At 38.8% G+C, this 19,535-nt stretch overlaps 1 protein-coding gene and 1 long non-coding RNA gene across 5 annotated transcripts in view; one reads left to right on the forward strand and one right to left on the reverse strand.

Moving 5' to 3' along the window:
* The window catches only part of NPAT (nuclear protein, coactivator of histone transcription), a 56,932-nt gene that overhangs the window by 30,287 nt on the left and 7,110 nt on the right, over positions 1 to 19,535 (forward strand). Inside the window, exons 8-15 of one of the 2 annotated variants that reach the window (XM_031039612.2) lie at positions 6,215 to 6,302; positions 6,805 to 6,896; positions 6,978 to 7,071; positions 11,507 to 11,603; positions 12,203 to 12,331; positions 14,495 to 16,165; positions 17,641 to 17,756; positions 17,832 to 17,940. In XM_031039612.2, the coding sequence (XP_030895472.1) occupies positions 6,215 to 6,302; positions 6,805 to 6,896; positions 6,978 to 7,071; positions 11,507 to 11,603; positions 12,203 to 12,331; positions 14,495 to 16,165; positions 17,641 to 17,756; positions 17,832 to 17,940 (2,396 nt within the window). The remainder of the gene's footprint in view (positions 1 to 6,214; positions 6,303 to 6,804; positions 6,897 to 6,977; positions 7,072 to 11,506; positions 11,604 to 12,202; positions 12,332 to 14,494; positions 16,166 to 17,640; positions 17,757 to 17,831; positions 17,941 to 19,535) is intronic. The other variant, XM_006743761.3, reaches the window with a different exon arrangement.
* Positions 8,058 to 15,272, reverse strand: LOC145716332 (uncharacterized). 3 transcript variants are annotated; one of them, XR_014138952.1, is made up of 3 exons: positions 15,182 to 15,272; positions 8,937 to 8,986; positions 8,058 to 8,433 (listed from the first exon to the last, which is right to left on the reverse strand). It is a non-coding gene; the product is annotated as an uncharacterized LOC145716332 (long non-coding RNA). The 3 variants fall into 3 exon arrangements; XR_014138951.1 differs by having other exon boundaries at positions 8,058 to 8,447; XR_014138950.1 differs by lacking the exon at positions 8,058 to 8,433 and having other exon boundaries at positions 8,854 to 8,986.

A 19,535-nucleotide genomic window follows, 5' to 3' on the forward strand; every position in this document is an offset into this window, starting at 1 on the left:
GAATTTACAGAGACAATACATAGAAACAAGGACTTCACAGGCAACATGATGACAATATATTCATATCTTTCAATAATCACTCTCAGCGTGAACGGCCTAAATGCTCCCATAAAACGGCACAGGGTTACAGATTGAATAAAAAGACAGGACCCATCCATATGATATCTACAAGAGACTCATTTTGAACCTAAAGATAAATCCAGACTGAAAGTGAAGGGATGGAGATCCATCTTCCATGTCAACGGACCTCAAAAGAAAGCTGGAGTAGCAATTCTCGTATCAGACAAATTAGATTTTAAGCTAAAGACTGTAGTTAGAGACACAGAAGGACACTATCATTCTTAAAGGGTCTAGCCAACCAGAAGATGTAACAATTGTAAATATCTACGCTTCCAACATGGGAGCAGCCAACTAAATAAGCCAACTGTTAACCAAAGTAAAGAATCATATTGATAATAATACGTTAATAATAGAAGATCTCAATATTCCACTCTCAGCAATGGACAAATCATCTAAGCAGAAAATCAACAAAGAAACAAGAGCTTTGAATGACACACTGGACCAGATGGACCTCATAGATATTTACAGAACATTCCACCCTAAAACAACAGAACACTCCCTCTTCTTGAGTGCACATGGATCTCAGCTGATACCAAAAGATTGAGATTGTTCCCTGCATATTCTCAGACCATAATGCTTTAAAACTGGAACTCAATCACAAGAATAAATTTGGCAGGAATTCAAACACTTGGAAGCTAAAGACCACTCTGCTTAAGAATGCTTGGGTCATTGGGGAGGGTATGTACTATGGTGTGCACTATGAATTGTGTAAGACTGATGAATCACAGACCTGTACCCTGAAACAAATAATATATGTTAATTAAAAATTTAAAAAAAAGAATGGGTCAACCAGGAAATCAAAGAAGAACTTAAACAATTCATGGAAATCAATGAGAATGAAAACACATCAGTCCAAAACCTATGGGATACTGCAAAGGCGGTCCTAAGGGGGAAATACATAGCCATCCAAGCCTCACTCAAAAAAACAGAAAAATCCCGAATTTACCAACTAACTTTACACCTTAAAGAACTGGAGAAAAAGCAACAAACGATGCCTAAGCCATACATTAGAAGAGAAATAATTAAGGTCAGAGCAGAAATCAATGAATTAGAAACCAGAAATACAGTAGATCAGATCAATGAAACTAGAAGCTGGTTCTTTGAAAGAATTAGTAAGATCGATAAACCACTGGCCAGACTTATCCCAAAAGAAAAGAGAAAGGACCCAAATTAATAAAATTATGAATGAAAGGGGGGAGATCATGACTAGCACTAAGGAAATAGAAACAATTATTAGAAATTATTATCAACAACTATATGCCAATAAATTGAGCAACTTGGAAGAAATGGATGCCTTCCTAGAAACCTATAAACTACCAAGACTGAAACAGGAAGAAACACAACCTAAATAGGCCAGTAACCAGTAATGAGATTGAAGCAGTGATCAAAAACCTCCCAAAACAAGAGTCCAGGGCCTAATGGATTTCCTGGGGAATTCTACCAAACATTCAAAGAAGAAATAATACCTATTCTCCCGAAGCCATTTCAAACAATAGAAACAGAAGGAAAGCTTCCAGACTCATTCTATGAGGCCAGCATTACCTTAATCCCCAAACCAGGTAAAGACCCCATGAAAAAGGAGAATTTCAGACCGATAGCCCTGATGAATATGGATTCCAAAATTCTCAACAAAATCCTAGTTAATAGGATCCAACAATACATGAAAAGGATCATCCACCACGACCAAGTGGGATTTATCCCCAGGATGCAAGGGTGGTTCAGCATTCGCAAATCAATCAATGTGATAGAACACATTAATAAGACGAGAGAGAAGAACCATATGGTCCTCTCAATTGATGCAGAAAAAGCATTTGACAAAATACAGCATCATTTCCTGATTAAAACTCTTCAGAGTATAGGAATAGAGGGAACATTCCTCAAGTTCATAAAATCCATCTTTGAAAAATCCACAGTGAATATCATCCTCAATGGGGAAAAGCTGAGAGCCTTTCCCTTAAGATCAGGAACACAACAAGGATGCCCACTCTCGCCACTGTTGTTCAACATAGTACCAGAAGTTCTAGCAACAGCAATCAGACAACAAAAAGAAATAAAAGGTATACAAATTGGCAAAGAAGAAGTCAAACTCTCTCTCTTTGCAGGTGACATGATACATTATGTGGAAAACCCAAAAGACTCCACCCCCAAATTACTAGAACTCATACAGCAATTCAGTAATGTGGCAGGATACAAAATCAGTGCACAGAAATCAATTGCTTTCTTAGACATTAACAATTGTGGAAAGAGAAATTAGAGAAACGATTCCATTTACAATAGAACCAAAAACCATAAGATACTTCGGAATAAAGCTAACCAAATAAGTAAAGGATCTATACTCTAGGAACTACAGACCACTCATGAAAGAAATTGAAGAAGACACAAAAAGATGGAAAAATATTCCATGCTCATGGATGGCAAGAATAAACACTGTTAAAATGTCTAGGCTGCCCAGAGCAATCTATACCTTCAACACCATCCCGATAAAAATTCCAATGACGTTTTTCAAAGTGCTGGAACAAACAGTCCTAAAATTTGTATGGAATCAGAAAAGACTCTGAATCGCCAAGGAAATGTTGAAAAAGAAAAAGCTGGGGGCATCACGTTGCCAGATTTCAAGCTATATTACAAAGCTGTGATCACCAAGACAGCATGGTACTGGCACAAAAACAGACACATAGATCAATGGAACAGAATAGAGAGCCCAGATATGGACCCTCAACTCTATGGTCAAATAATCTTTGACAAAGCAGGAAAAAATATGCAATGGAAAAAAGACAGTCTCTTCAATGAATGGTGCTGGGAAAATTGGACAGCTATATACAGAGGAAAGAAACCCGACCATTCTCTATAACACCCTACACAAAGATAAACTCAGAATGGTTGAAAGACCTCAATGTGAGACAGGAATCCATCAAAATCCTAGAGGAGGACATAAGCAGTAACCTCTTCGACATCGGCCACAGCAACTTCTTTCAAGATACATCTCCAAAGGCAAGGGAAACAAAAGCAAAAATGAACTTTTGGGACTTCATCAAGACAAAAAGCTTCTGCACAGCAAAGGAAACAGTCAACAAAACAGACAATCCACGGAATGGGAGAAGATATATGCAAATGACACTACAAAGGGCTGATATCCAAGATCTGTAAAGAACTTCTCAAACTCAACACCCAAAAAAACAAGTCAAAAAATGGGCAGAAGACATGAACAGACACTTTCCCAAAGAAGACATACAAATGGCTAACAGACAAATATTCAACATCATTAACCTTCAGGGAAATTCAAATCAAAACCACATTGAGATACCACCTTACACCAGTTAATAATGGCAAAAATTGACAAGGCAAGAAACAACAAATGTTGGAGAGGTTGTGGAGAAAGGGGAACCCTCTTACACTGTTGGTCGGAATGCAAGTTGGTACAGCCACTTTGGAAAACTGGAGGTGCCTCAAAAAATTAAAAAGAGCTACCCTATGACTCAGCAATTGCACTACTGGTTATTTACCCGAAAGACACAGTAGTAGTGAAAAGAAGGGCCATATGCACCCCAATGTTCATAGCAGCAATGTCCACAATAGCCAAACTGTGGAAAGAACCAAGATGCCCTTCAGTAGACGAATGGATAAAGAAGACGTGGTCCATATATACAATGGAGTATTACTCAGTCATCAGAAAGAATGAATACCCAACTTTTACATCAACATGGATGGGACTGGAGGAGATTATGCTAAGTGAAATAAGTCAAGTATCATATGGTTTCACTTACTTGTGGAACATAAAGAATAGCATGGAGGACATTAGGAGAAGGAAGGGAAAAGTGAAGGGGGGGAATCAGAGGGGGAGACAAACCATGAGAGACTGTGGACTCCAAGAAACAAACTGAGGGTTTTGGGGGGGGTGGATTGGGTGAGCCTGGTGAGGGGTATTAAGGAGGGCATGTACTGCATGGAGCACTGGGTGTTATTCGAAAACAGTGAATCATGGAACACTACATCAAAAACTAATGATATACTGTGTGGGGACTAACAACATAATAAAATTAAATTTAAAAATATTAGTGGTAAAAAAAGAAAAGATTGGTGGTATCTCAGATTTTTTTAAATAAGTGTGTTTTTTAGGGCGCCTGGATGACTCAGGTGGTTGAGCATCTTGCCTTCGGCTCAGGTCATAATCTCGAGGTCCTGGGATTGAGCCCCACGTCAGGCTCCCAGCTCACTGGAGAGCCTTCTTCTCCCTTTCCCGCTCCCCCTGCTTGTGCTCTCTCTCTGTCCCTCAAATGAATAAATCAATCAATTTTTTAAATAAATAGGAAAAATACTAGCATGTCCACAAACACGTATTTCAAGTCTTTAAGTCAGAAATTTTTTTAGGGAGTCTTTGAGACCAAAGTTCTTTCTGCCTTAACCTGTGTGTCTTTGTTTGAAGGATATTTCAGAAAAGAGAGATAATAGTTTTTAAATACTTCTTCTAATTTCTTAACTGCCATGCCATGGATATTTTTGTTAGTTTTTACTGTTGGTTGTCTCATTCAACGCTGACCTCAGCCTCCTTTATTGTTTTAATAATAAAACAACTATGACAGTATCTAACATTTATAGAAACTTTGGCCTTTTTATAAATCTCTACACAGGGGACCTGGGTGGCTTAGTCAATTAAGCATCTCACTCTTGATTTCAGCTCAGGTAGTGATCTCAGGGTCATGATGTCGAGCCCCACGTTGGGCTCAATGCTGGGTGTGGAGCCTGCTTAAGATTCTCACAACTGAGTGAAATAAGTCAACCAGAGAAGGACAATTTTCATAAGATGTCACTTTTATGTGGAATTTAAGAAACAAAATGATCGTAGGGGGAGGGAAAAATAAGACAAAATCGGAGATGGAGACAAATCGTAAGAGACTCTTTTTTTTTTTTTTTTTTAAAGATTTTATTTTTGTATTTGAGAGAGAATGAGAGAGAGAGAAAGCACATGAGAGGGGCGAGGGTCAGAGGGAGAAGCAGACTCCCTGCCGAGCAGGGAGCCTGATGTGGGACTCGATCCAGGGATTCCGAGATCATGACCTGAGCCGAAGGCAGTCACTTAACCAACTGAGCCACCCAGGCGCCCCATAAGAGACTCTTAATCCTAGGAAACAAACTGAGGGTTGCTGGAGAGGAGGTAGGAGGGGGGGATGGGTTAACTGGGTGATGGGCGTGAAGGAGGGCATGTGGTGTAATGAGCACTGGATGTTATAGAAGACTGATGAATCACTGAACTCTACATCTGAAACTAATAATATACTATATGTTAATTAAATTTAAATTTTAAAAAATTGCCAAGAAAGATATTAAGAATTATAATAAACTGCAAAAAGAAAAAAAAGATTCTCTCTCCTCTCTTGGCCCTCTCCCCACACCCCAGCTTGTGTGCACGGTCTCAAAAAAAAAAAAAGATAAAATTAAAAAAAAAATAGTTTTTACAGGTATTTCATCTTATTCGGTTCTTTTTTTTTTTTAAAGATTTTATTTATTTATTTGACAGAGAGCGAGAGAGGGAACACAAGCAGGGGGAGTGGGAGAGGGAGAAGCAGGCCTCCCACGGAGCAGGGAGCCCGATGCGGGGCTCGATCCCAGGACCCTGGGATCATGACCTGAGCCAAAGGCAGACGCTTAACGACTGAGCCACTAAGCACCCCTTATTCGGTTCTTTCATAAACCCAATAATGCAGTTGATCTTACCCCGTTATAAAGTAGGTCAAATATTCAGAACTGGGAGCAGGGAGCCAGCTTCTCCCTCTGACTGCCGCTCCCCCCTGCTTGTGCTTATGCGCGCGTGCGCACGCTCTCTCTCTCTCTCTCTGTCAAATAAATAAACCTTAAAGATAAAACAAATAGAACTTACCTTGCTACAGACCACATAGCAATTGGTAAAGCTGTACCTCAGAGTCATTTCTTATTAATGCGGGTGTAGTAATGGTTTTCTACTCTTGCCCTTTGTTGCTACCACAGAGAGGGAAAATACCTGTTCTTCCATGACCTTAAGATTTATATCTCTATATGTAATTATCATTGAATCTGTTTTTCATACTAGTTAAAAGACCAGCTTTAAAATGTGTTTCAGTGAATCTCAAAGGAAAAGTAACACTTTATCTGGGCCTCATTCAACGATACGGAATTTCCAGGATCCAAATGCATTTGCAGTAGAAAAAGTAAGTGACCTTACCAAGCTTTGCAGTTTGAGATATTCCTGAGTTTTAAAATAGTGATATTTACATGCGTGTATGTGTGTGTTACAGTATTTCTATAAAACTCCAGGGTAATTTCCTTGGGATAGAGCGTAGTAAAGTGTATGAGTAGGAGACAGTCCATTTAGAATAGATAGCGTGTGCGAGTGCCCCAGGTAAGAAGCAGTGCTATGTTTAGGGAACAATAAATACATTGTGGGTGCTGGATTATGCAACATAGTAGGCCATTTTACTGGAGTCATTATTAAAAACCTTGTATGAAAATTTCGAGTTTGGAACTGTTTTGTAATCAGTGAAGAAAGAGTTGGTGAGGGACCTGTGGTAACACTTGTGTAGTATTCAAGTATTTATACAAACGGAGCCACGGTAACTTCTGAGTTTCCACCTAGATTTATTAAAACTAGCTAGCTCCCGTTAACTAGAAGGTCTTCCCTGTTCCTTTACTAATATTGACTTTCTTTTCCAGCAAATGGTTATTGAAAATGCACGAGAAAAAATATTAAGTAACAAGTCTCTTCAAGAAAAGCTTGCGGAAAACATTAATAAATTTTTGACTAGGTAAGCTATGTGTGTTGATGATGCCTAATTGTTTTCATCTAATTGAGAGCTATGGTAAAAATTTTTCTTTCTGTATTACAGCGACAACAATATTGCACAAATACCTAAGCAAACAGAGAGCAACCCTACGGAACCAGAGACTTCAATTGATGAACTCCTGGGACTTCAGGTACAGGTTAGGGTGTGTGTTTGTAGTGCATATACTCCTAGTTAAAACTTGATGGTATTTTGGTTTCATTTCAAAACCATTGCCAAGAAGTGCCTTCTGGCTCAGTCAGTACAACATGCGACTCTTGATCTTGGGGTTAGAAGTTTGAGCTCCATGTTAGGTATAGAGATTACTTAAATAAAATAAAATCTTGACCAAAAAAAAAAACCATTGCCAACAGATGTATAAAATTATTTAAGATAATAATTTTAGCTAGAGATTTCCTTCATTATCCAAACATAAATGTAACCTGTTCTTGAGAACATATTAGTGAATTTTCAAATAATCAGTGTAAATTGTACTGTTTAAATGATAAAAGTAGTAAGACATCTCTAACCCATTTAATAGCTCTAATTCTTCCACGTTATCAGTGAAACACTTTACTGTAGCCGTACAGCAGTCGGTCAGGGGATATCTAAGGACTCAATACTTAAAGATTCGTAAGTGGTATGTTTGTGTCGCAGCGCTACTGTACAATGTGGATAAATTGCATTTCTTTTACATTGCTACACACTGCATAAAAATGTAAGGAAACGATGAAATCATGTTAAAGGTATATAATGAATCCAAGTAAAATGAACAAAACACTTTAAAAAAGAAAGGTTACTAACTAAATGAATAAATTGTGTGAAGTTTACTGCCAAGAGAAGGAAGATGGGATTGTAGTTACTGTTGCTATTTAGTGATGGTGAAGATGGAAGAACATCAGCTGGTAAAGGAAGACTTTAACAATTTATCTTTTTTCTTTTTTTTTTAAAGATTTTATTTATTTATTTGACACAGAGAGACACAGCGAGAGAGGGAACACAAGCAGGGGGAGTGGGAGAGGGAGAAGCAGGCTTCCCGCAGAGCAGGGAGCCCGATGCGGGGCTCGATCCCAGGACTCTGGGATCATGACCTGAGCTGGAGGCAGACCCTTAACAGCTGAGCCACCCAGGTGCCCCCCCCTTTTTTTAAAGATTTTATTTATTTATTTGACAGAGACATAGCGAGAGAGGGAACACAAGCAGGGGGAGAGGGAGAAGCAGGCCTCCCGCTGAGCAGGGAGCCCGATGCGGGGTTCGATCCCAGGACCCTGAGATCATGACCTGAGCCGCAGGCAGATGCTTAACGACAGCCACCCAGGCGCCCCGACAATTTATCTTTAATATTTGTTCATGTGTTTTTTTTAAAAAAAGATTTGTTCATGTGCACATATCCTTAGTCAAGAGCCGCTGAGATTGTGATGGTAACTCATCCTTTGACTTGGACTCTGGGGCGGTGTAATCCATTCTTGTTGCCATGCCCACCAAACGAATTCATTATAGCAGGTTTGCTTTCAGGTGAATTCTAGGTAAAAACCACTGAATTTTTTTTTTTTTTTTTTTTGGTCTTTCCTTCAGAATACTTTAAAAAAAACAATTTGCTACATTTTCCCGTAGTGAAGTTCAGTAAATTTAACAAAATATGACGAACTTTTTAAAGCAACTTTAAATTATCTACCGGTACTTCTTTTTAAAAACTTCTCCTGTCTTAATGTTTAACAAATGAATACACCCTATTCTAAATTTTTATGGTCTTCAATTGCTTGTTTATATTTTCTCCACAAACATTAGATACTTCCCATAATCAAGGCACTGTGCTAAATATTGTGAGACGTTGTAAGAGAAAACAACCCTCTGCCCTTGCTTTGTAATATTGTATATTTGGGAAAAGTTAAATTCAGATTTAAATAACTTTTTAAAAGAACAGCAAGACAAATTGCCCAACTGAGTAGTAAATACATCAGATTCATTGAGAAGTAATTAGCCAGTTGTATAAATAGGTGAAGTAAGAATTTTAAAAATACTTACAAGTCTTTGTGACCTTGCAGAAGGCAAGACTTCTTAGGCTACACAAATCACTGTTAAAAAAATAAAAAAAAAGAGCTTCCTTAAAACTTAAAATACCTGCTTATTAAAATCATCATTAACAAAAAATTAAAAGTCAAACCACCAACTTGGAGAAAATACTCATAACACATGCATCTGTCAAGATATTTTTATCTGAAGTATAGAAAGAGCTTCCATAATCAATAATAATAAAATAAACCACCCATTTTAAGAAAGGGGTGAAAGATTGGACCAGACAAAAGAAGATAGAGGAATGGCCACTAAGGCCATGAAAAAATAACTTTGTCATTTGGGAATTGAAAGTTAAGAACACAGTGAGATACCGTTTCACATTCACTACAATGGCTGAAAGTTAAAGATCTGACAATACCAGATGTTCACAAGGATGTGAAACAACTGGAGCTCTGAAAAATTGCTGATGAGAAGTTATGAAATAGTATAATCTGTTCGGAAAACTGATAGCTAACAAAGTTATGTATACACCTATACACTTTCCTTATGATCTGGCAGTTACTAGGTTTTTACCCAAAAGAAAGAAATATGTTCACATGTTTATAAAAAGACTTCTACCAGAATATTTGTAACAGCTTTGTTCCTAATAGACAAACACTAAAACCAGATGTCCATCGACAAAAAAGGAATAAACAAATTTTGACAGTCATAGAATACTGGTGAAGAATAAGAAGGACTGAGCTACTGATACACATAACAACATGGATGAATTTCAAACATATGTTGATCAAAGAAGATAGACTAAAGGAATGTATGTATATAGTGGTGTGCTTCTGTTTATATGAAGTTCTAAAACAGGAAACACAAATTCATGCTGATAGAAATCAGAAATTGTTTGGGTGAGGGTGAGGGTACTAATTTGCCAAAGGAGGAATGCTCTAGAAAAGGGAATGGTGTGTATAGATGTGTGATTTTCTTCGGCGGTGGAAATGTTTACCTTTTTTTTTTTAAAGATTTTATTTTTAAGTAACCTCTACACCCTACAAGAGGCTCGAATTCACAACCCTGAGATCAAGAGTTGCAGACTTCCACCAACTGAGACAGCCAGGTGCCCTGTTTCACACTTTTTATTGGAGTGGTGGTTGCACAGTCCTTAAAATTGTCAAAGCTCACTGAACTGTGGACTTAAGTTCTTTGCGTTTTAGTGTGTGTAAATTATACCTTGAGTTTTAAAAATATTAGAAGATTGATTTGCAGTTACCTTTGGAACATTCATTTCAGGGTTCTTTTGATTCTAATATTTACAGTTGAGAATAAAATGACTTACTAGAAAAATGCATTTCGTCAACATTAATTTTTATAAGACTGTATCCAATGTTTCATAATTTGATTACATCGTGTTCTCGACATTATTTACATTACTGTATTTTCAAGTTCCTGGATATAGAAACAGTTGTTCAAGCTCCTGGACTCCTCCCAAATCATATTTCATTGAGAATTGTTGATGTTCTCTGTACATCTTCATAATTAAAGTGAACTGGCTCTTTAATTTCAAACAAGTTTTTCTTTTCATTTTATAAGCATTTTTATAAAAACTCCCAAGCTTTTATCAGTTCATGAAAGTTCCACTTTAACCATTGTTCCATGTGAATTTCCTGTCTCATGGGATTCAAATCTATGCCTTACTAATCTTGAAGAATACGACATTGTGGGATGATTTATAAATAACTAAAATTGAGAATTTTAATTCTCTGACTATTAGAGTAAATGAAGGCCCTAGTCTCTCTGACAAATAAAATCTTAGGATAAATGTGAACAGACGAGCAAGGATTGTACAACATTTGAAGAAAGCATTTAATATTAAGAGACCAAAGCAGAGAGATAAAAGGGGCAAGATGTATATAGAAGTCACCCAAACTAATAGGAAAATAGATCATATTTGCAGTTACTAAAGACAGGGTATTGGTTGGGGGTTGAGGTGGGGGCGGGGATTGGAAGAAGGTGGTCAAAAATACAAACTTCTAAATAAGTATTGGGCTTTAATGTACACCATGATGACTAGTTAACACTGCTGTGTTGTATATTTGAAAATTGTTAAGAAAGTAGGTCCTAAGAGTTCTCACAAGGAAGAAAAATTTTTCTTACTTTTGTATCTGCATGAGATGATGGATGTTAACTAAACTTACTGTGATCATCATTTCACAGCACATGTAGGTCAAGGCATTACGCCACACACTGTAAACTTAGTGCTGGATGTCAAGTTGAAGAAAACATTTATAGTGTGACTTAAGTTGTATACACACACAGATAACTATAGTTCCTATGTTCATTTTATTTTAATTTTGGGAATATATTCACCAAAGCAGTTAACTCTAGGGAGTAGAATTAGGGAACATTCACTTCTACCTTCTGCTGTGGTTGTTTTTATTTGTTTCAAATGACCCTAGTGTTAGAATCAGAAGAAATTTTCATGGAGGGAAGTAATTATTTATAAAAAATGAGAGTATCATATGCCCTCTAATTATTTTGCTGGTATTAAGCCATATACTAATTCAATTAGGATCACTTTTTTTTTGCAGAGTGAGATCCATATGTCTGAGGAAGCTATACAGGATATATTGGAACAAACAGAATCAGATCCAGCATTTCAGGCACTCTTTGATCTCTTTGACTATGGTAAGTAGACCATTTCAAGGCAGTTAGAAGAAAAAAGTTTCAATTTCTTTGGCAATTTAACCAGACTGAAGCAACATTCCCAGAGCATCTGAAAAAATGTCCTGTTTTCATCAAAGCAAACATATGGCTATGGAAGGGGGGGTGGGAGTTATTTTTTTCTTAAACTTGAGCTGTAAAAATGGAGAACCTCTTGTATATTTTGTGAGCATTACTGGCAGTCAGCACAAATACGTCGACATCACTACTGCACATACGTTGTCCTAAACACAGTTGGGTCGTACGGAATACAAGAGTTTGGCCACTGTTCTCAAAGTGGAGTCTCCGTCCCAGCATACAACATGATCTGAGAACATGTTAAAAATGCAAATTCTTGGATTCTCCAGATGAGTCTGATACAGGCTAAAGTTTAAGAACTACCAGTCTGTTGGAAAAATCTTAGTTTTTGTCAGTGATATACAAGGCAACGTGTTAAAAACATCCAGAAGACCGTAACTTTAACGAAGTCTAACATTTGTTTAATCACCATCAGGCTGTATTAACTGATGCTTATTTTTATTTTGATAATTTAACCAGTTGTTTCCCTGTTCCCTTTTTAACAGGTAAATCAAAGAATAATAAAAATATGTCACAAGGCATTTCCAGTCAGCATCTGGAAACCAATACCGGTGTAGTCTTAGCAGATGGAACTAATCTAGCAGTTAAAGGTTCTTTTGAAACAGAACAGTCTGGTAAGAATTTGGTTTTGTTAATATCTTCCATCTAAATCCTAATATCAGTTTCAGAATTTCAAAGGCAGACAATACTGTTTAATTTGGAAGTTGTTCAAATTGCCACATAGGATTTGTTGTGTGTGTGTGTGTTTTTTTTTTTAAGTTTTTTCTTCTCATTAAAGAAAAAAAAAACCCAAGCCTTTTAGTAATTTGAATAAAAGGTGAATTTTTAGTACTCATTCTTTTGTGATGCAACAGATTCTTGACATGCACAATTTAGTATTAATGGTGTGGTCCAGTTTGACAAAAAACAATAACATGTAACATAATTTTTTTGTGGCATAAATTCAGATCCTTGCTATGTAAGGTTAGTATGTGGTATTAATCATTCAGCCTGGTAAGCAAGTTCAGCTGACTGCTCAGCATCCATATCTCACTTATTTCAAGGAAATTATATACTGTAGTGATAGTCTTGCAGTATGGATCTTATAAGGCTTTAGGTCATATTCCTATGTGTCTACTAAGTCAGTTTTTTCATTTCTGCCTCCCATACCAATGAGGTAGCAGAGTGGAGTACCAATATGGCACGTAATTGACCCACAGTAACTACTGACTGACTGAGGGAAGGCAGTGAATATGTCCATCTTACCTCCTTTGCGTATTTGCCAGTTGTTTTAATTTTGTAAAACGTAACACTTACACAGTAGTGCACAATAAAAATATGTGTATCTCACTGAATTATAGCCAAGGAAATACCCTGTATAACCATCTCCCAAATCAAAAAATAGAACACTGCCGGCACGAAAAAGCCTCGCTTCATACCCCTTCCCAACACTAAACCCTCCAGCTTTTTCTCAGAAATAACCATTACTCTTGCATCTCACACGTGCTAAACTTCGCGCCTTTTTAGCATCACCTTTATCTGTTCTGCTAGTAACAAGTTATGCCAAAGTAATCTTTTTTTGTCTGTCTTCTTAAATGCTGTTACCCCTCCAACTGCAAAAAAAAAAAACCTGATGGCTTCCAAGTTTCACATCATGTCTTCCAAAAAGTAGTTTGGGAATATCTCAGACTACATTCCCACTCTGAATCCTCTGCCTACACTGAAGCCCAATCCTCTAATTCTTCTTGGACTGAATTACAGTGTCATTTTGTGTGGAAGATTATGCTTCACTTAAGCGCTCTGCTGGGCACAGAATGAAACTCGAAATCTCATTCTCTCAGAGTCTTACCCCTTCACTGAAACTGACATGGCCTGGATGTAATTTCTGCCCGTCTCCCCTCAGAAGGATTCAAACGTTCTCTGAACCAAAGATCATTTACCAGTGTCACATTAACAGAATCATAGGTGACAGACATTTTTCCAGATTTTTCCCTATGTTTTTCATATTGTTATTGTTACCGTTCTCTGTCCTACACTCTGAGTGCTGTATGACACAGTATGTCAATGCTGTGTTACTTCCTGAAACGCCCTTTCTTCTTACTCCAGCGATCACATTTCTTTTCTTTTTTAAGATCTCCTTTTTAGCACTTTGTCACATCCGTTAGGCAGAAAGAGTTGCCTTTTGCTCCTATACTATTAACAGTTTTTACATGTTTTATCATCTCTTTCTATGTCTGCTTCCCTTAATAGACTGATCTCCCCAAGGGCGGAGACTAGGTCGTTCGTCTTTTATCCCAGCCCTAATCATGTGGTTGATGATCTTTAATAAGTGTGTGTTGAAGATTCCAAACAGGACATGATAACATCAGATGTTGATCATACAAAATGTACTTGGCCCATTTCACCTTGAAGAATATATCCGATAAAGTAAGGTCAATAGAAATGGTACAAGTTGAAAAGTCAGCTATTTTGAAAAAAACTGCACATGTGGGGCCAGTTTTTTTACATACTGATAAACATTAGATGTTCTTAAACCTATATACTTTTTCCTTCTTTGTGTCACTTGTTTTCTAAGAGGTTTGAAAAACAGTTTGGCCCTTGTTTAAAAAGTCATCAGTAATTTTTTTAAAAAGTACCTGTAAGTTTTTTGATACTCGGAAAACGTGAGATACAGCTTTTCAGACTTCTGCTAACTGGTATATCAAAGATGAGTTACTTCCAAGGAGGCAAAACAGTCAGCGTGACTCCCTCAGAAATGATTACATATTCACTGTCTCTACCATCCTTATATTTTGCAGATGATCAGTCTGGGCAGCCCCCATTTTGTGCATCCTATCAAAATGAAGACACCTCAAATGCTTTGAAGAATAGCAGCAACCATGAGGAGCTTGGACAGGAAGCCCAGGAACACTTTCCTCAGATAGGCTCTAGCATCCAGAAAAAGGCATTTAAAACAGTTGTACCTAATGGACAGAAGTGTAACCTTGATATTACCTTTGAGTCTGTGCCTCATTTGAATGACTTTAACCAAAGAGTAAATGCTGATGCTGAATGTAATCAGCATTGTGCTGAATTGTACGCCCATCAGATGCCCACCGACACCGCCATGACAATGGAGGTTGGAAAGACCTCTCTGCTGTCCAACACACCGCAGGAACCTCCCTTGCAGCCTGATCCGGCCGCTCTACCAGTGACGTCATTTGTTTCCCTTGGTGGTGAAACTAACGGTGAAAACTTAATTCTCTCGGGGAAGAGTTCTCAGCTTTTATCCCAAACTATTCCATTAACTGGAAAGACATCTAAAACAAGTCAGTTTTGTGAAAGCTCTAACAACACAGCAAGACCTAAAACTACTAGTCTCCCTGGTTCTAAGTCAGACCCTAGAGAAATGCACCAGAATAAAACTGAGGTTCACGGTGGATTGCCAGTTGCCTCACAACGTGCAGACTGCCAAGATAATTCTTCATTTCCAAGTAAAATACTACCTGTGTCAGTTGAAAGTTCAGGTTTAAACGTCTCCGAACAAGTAGACATTCGTCTTGAAGATTCAGTGTCTTCAGTTAAACAGCCATCTGAGGATTCATCAGCACCTGAGTTAAGTCGTACGGAAAAACATGAAAGTCAGCCCTCCACGTCTGAGAAAGTCGCTGTCAATTCACAAGAGCCTGCGTCTTTAAAGGGAGATGGAAATAGTATTTTTCTCACTTTAGGGGAAGCTGGTAACTGTGGGGAGGTTGCACTGATGGCTCCAGAAGGTCATCCTCTGGAAGAGAAGCAGTCTCTTCCTTCAGAATCTGTGTGTTCTTCAGTGGGAGATTCTCCCCCTGAGTCCCAAAAGACTAGTGAAAAACCTGCAGTGGACAATTCAGCAGACATAGATGCATCAAATATTGTCTCTCTCAAAATTATCATTAGTGACGATCCATTTGTTTCCTCGGATACTGAACTGAACAGTGCTGTTTCCAGTATCAGTGGGGAAAACTTGCCGACTATAATACTGTCCTCTCCTGCCAAGTCTCCTGCCAAAGATGCAGAATTAGTTAAATGCCTGTCTTCAGAAGAGACTGCAGGTCCTGTCCCATCTGCTGACAGACTAGGGGATTCCACACCAGGGGAACAGAGCCTTCTGGCCCTCAAACCCGAGGACTCTGCCGGAAACGGCGCTCAGAATGAAGGCAGCAGCGCTTTCTCATCCACCGTCACACCGTGTGTCTCCAAGGATGGGGGGTACATACAGTTGATGCCAGCTACGAGCACGACTTTTGGCAATTCAAATAACATTCTCATAGCTACGTGCGTGACCGATCCAACAGCCTTAGGAACAGCTGGAAGTCAGTCTAATGTGGTGGTGTTGCCTGGAAATTCTGCCCCCGTGACCGCTCCACCACCCCTGCCCCAGTTACAGACACCCCCGAGGTCAAACAGTGTGTTCGCTGTCAACCACACTGTGTCACCCAGCTTTTCACAAGGTAACTTTAAGAACACACTGGGGTTCATTTCTCTGGAATGGGACGACCTAATTTCTCTTGTGTGTGCATTTATTGACTAGGAAGAATGAAATCGTGGCTGGACAGTTTGAGAAAAGACTGAAATTTGTGATTATGCCCCCTCTTTTCTCTCCCTGATGAATTCAGCCATACCTTGTTTTAAATCTGCTATAAGTTATGAAATTCATTGGTTTCAGTGATCCTTGAAGATGGAGCTGAGGATACATGATACATTCATCTGCCTTTCCTTACGTGTTGCTTCCCAAGCTCCTTTCCCCCTTTTCTTAATATTGTAGGCATATAATAAAATCTGAATAAATACAATTAACTAGTAGCCTGATGGATCTGTTTGAAGTGTTGTTTAAAATAACCTCTTTTAAAAGAGGGGTCAGGGGGCACCTGGGTGGCTCAGTTGTTAAGCATCTGCCTTCGGCTCAGGTCATGGTCCCGGGGTCCTGGGATCGAGCCCCACGTCGGGCTCCCTGCTTAGTGGGAAGCCTGCTTCTCCCTCTCCCACTCCCCCTGCTTGTGTTTCCTCTCTTGCTGTGTCTCTCTTTGTCAAATAAATAAATAAAATCTTTAAAAAATAAAAGAGGGGTCAGAATGACTAAAGACTGGGACTTCAGCGGAAGCTCAGAGAAATGAAGTCATGGTTTGAGTGAAGGGAGGGAGTTTTCAAGTGCAGGTGGGTATTTGAGAGACTGAAGTGGGTGTTTGTGAAAGTGAGCTCCACCTGACAGGAGCAGTTAGTGAATATAAGGAAAAGTTTGATTTAGGGATAAAATAGGATAGCCACAGACTATAGTGTTGACTTCTAAGGACCATATAAGCATTGTCATTTCCCCTCATAGTTTTGACCGTTGGTACATTTCTCTGGACCCTTTCTGACCAGTACCACTGAGATGATAGGTTGGTGTTCTGAGCAGGTCTTGGGCCGTTAACATTCAGCTGAGACCCTAATTTTGTGGTGTGATTCAAATTTGAAAACTTCACCATCATGTTTCTAATCAGTTTCATTATTATATCTAGAAGAATCAACATATAACTGTAATGTGATCTCCTGACTGTGAAGTTTAATGCTTAGAATATTTACCTTGACCAAATGCAATTAGATTACTTTTGAATATTCAGATTGATTTTTTTTCTTAATTTGTTAGACTTGCTCTTGTTCCTAAAGTTTTTTAAGGACAGAAGATTCTAGGGGCGCCTGGGTGGCTCAGTCGGTTAAGTGTCTGCTTTTAGCTCAGGGTCCTGGGATCAAGCCCCACATCAGACTCTCCACTCAGCGAGTCTGTTTCTCCCTCTCCCTCTGTGATCTCTCGCTTTTGTTCGCTCTCAAATCTTCAACAAAAAAGTAGATTCTAAGGTAAAAGGATTATAATTTTAGAGAATTTAAATTAATAGTTACTTTGGAGTCTTGTTTGAGAGAGAATCTTATGGAGAATTTTTTTTTTAAGGATCTGCCATCATAATTGCTTCTCCCGTCCAACCTGTGCTCCAAGGAATGGTGGGAATGATCCCTGTGTCTGTGGTTGGACAGAATGGAAATACCTTTTCTGCTCCTCCTCAGCAGGTAAGATTTCTGAACTGAAAATGGCGCAGCGATGCTTTTCAAACCGAGAATCATTCATGGCCGCTTCTCTTCTAGCTCCTTCATATGCCTTTGGCAGCACCTGTATGCAATAGAAGTATCCCTCAAATCCCCATCCCTCCAAAATCTCAGAAGACTCAGGGACTAAGAAACAAGCTTGGTACAGGTACATTTTTATGTTCATTAATGTCACTTTTATGTCTGTATGCTCATTTGTTTACAGCAGCACCACAGTATTTGTTTCTGAATACCTGTTTCATTCCTAACAGGTGATTTCCAGTCTTTGCTTAAAGTTGGTTTTTTGTTTGTTTTGTTTTGATTTTAGTTATCTAAACTAAAAGGCAAATGGAGCAAAATAGAGTTCAGAAAGAGACCATGTACTTTTGAGAACTTGTATGTGGTGGATATAGCATCAGAAGTCACACAGGACAGGAAGGATCGTTTAATAGATTTATTGGCTATTATATATATGTTCTAGGAAAAAAATTAGATCCCTTCCTCAAACCATACACAAATCATCTAAGATGATTAAAGACCTAAAAGTGTAAAGCAAAACAGTTAAGCAGTAAAAGAAATGTAAGAGAATATCTTAGAGACAAAGGGATAAAAGGATTGCTTTATAAAAATGCAAAAAAACACAATTATAAGTGGAAAAAGTTGATAGCATGACTGCCCCAAAATTAAAGGTTTCTGTTCAACAAAAGACCCTATTTACAAAATAACACCAGGTCTTCATTGAGGGGTTGCATCAGACTTCTGCCTCCAACTTCCCCATCTTCGTGGATGACAATGCCCACGTCGTCAGCCTACCCACCATCCTAGCCCTCAGAATTCTTGGACTCCTTCCATTTCTAAGTCTTGATCTTCATGGCCCCTAATCTCTCCCATAGCTTCACCTTTAATGTTCCCCTTCGTACTACCCTGTGCAGTTTTTAAAGGCCAATAACCTGTCTCAAAATACTCTCATTCCCATACAGTGACGCTCTTCAGCCAGTAAGGGCTCCCCTTACTCGAATCCTCACTTTTCCCTGAACCTCTGTTTCCTTCCTGGATTCCCTTCCTTCCCATCCAGGCTAGACCCACAATCCATCACCTCAGCCACTCTTCCAAGGACTCTTAAACACCTTCATGTGCACATTCTTCTACCATCCCCCTTGCCTTCCAGCCCTGGATCTTTCCAAACATCCCTCTCTGCCTTTGTACCTGGGCTTTTCAGCATTGCTTTAGAAGTGGGGCCGTTCACGACCACTTTAAAAATGTCTCACCCTCACTAGTGCCACTTAGCGGCCATTTCAAATGTCTTCCTATCTTTCTTTCCCATTCCCCCTTCAAACTCTTCCAAACTCCTACAGCTCTTCTCCTACCTACCCAGTCCCCACCCTCCTCACTCTAGGCCAGTGATCTTCTCTCCCACCTGATCAATAAGTAGTAAACTCCAATTTCCCACGGCACTCCCATTTGGTGTGTACCCGTTCTACTTCCTCTCGTTCCTTTCTTACAGGAATAATGCTCTCGTCCTTTCTACAGTTAATGCCGTCTACCTGCATCTTCTGTCTTTTGTATGTCCTATATTTTTCTTGTTTGGATCCTTCTTCCCTCTCTGGCTGTAAAGCTCCTTGGGTTTGTCTCACCTGCCAACCCTTCATCCCCAACTTCTGTCTCCCATGCTTTCTTTATCCACATTGTCTTTTCTCATGTTTCCACTAAAACTGTTTAAACTGAGATCATCAGTGCCTCTGGATGTTTTCCATCCTGACCTTA

This window comes from Leptonychotes weddellii, chromosome 11, assembly GCF_054177405.1.
Source record: "Leptonychotes weddellii isolate Sample4059 chromosome 11, ASM5417740v2, whole genome shotgun sequence".
In the NCBI taxonomy this organism is placed as follows: domain Eukaryota; kingdom Metazoa; phylum Chordata; class Mammalia; order Carnivora; family Phocidae; genus Leptonychotes; species Leptonychotes weddellii.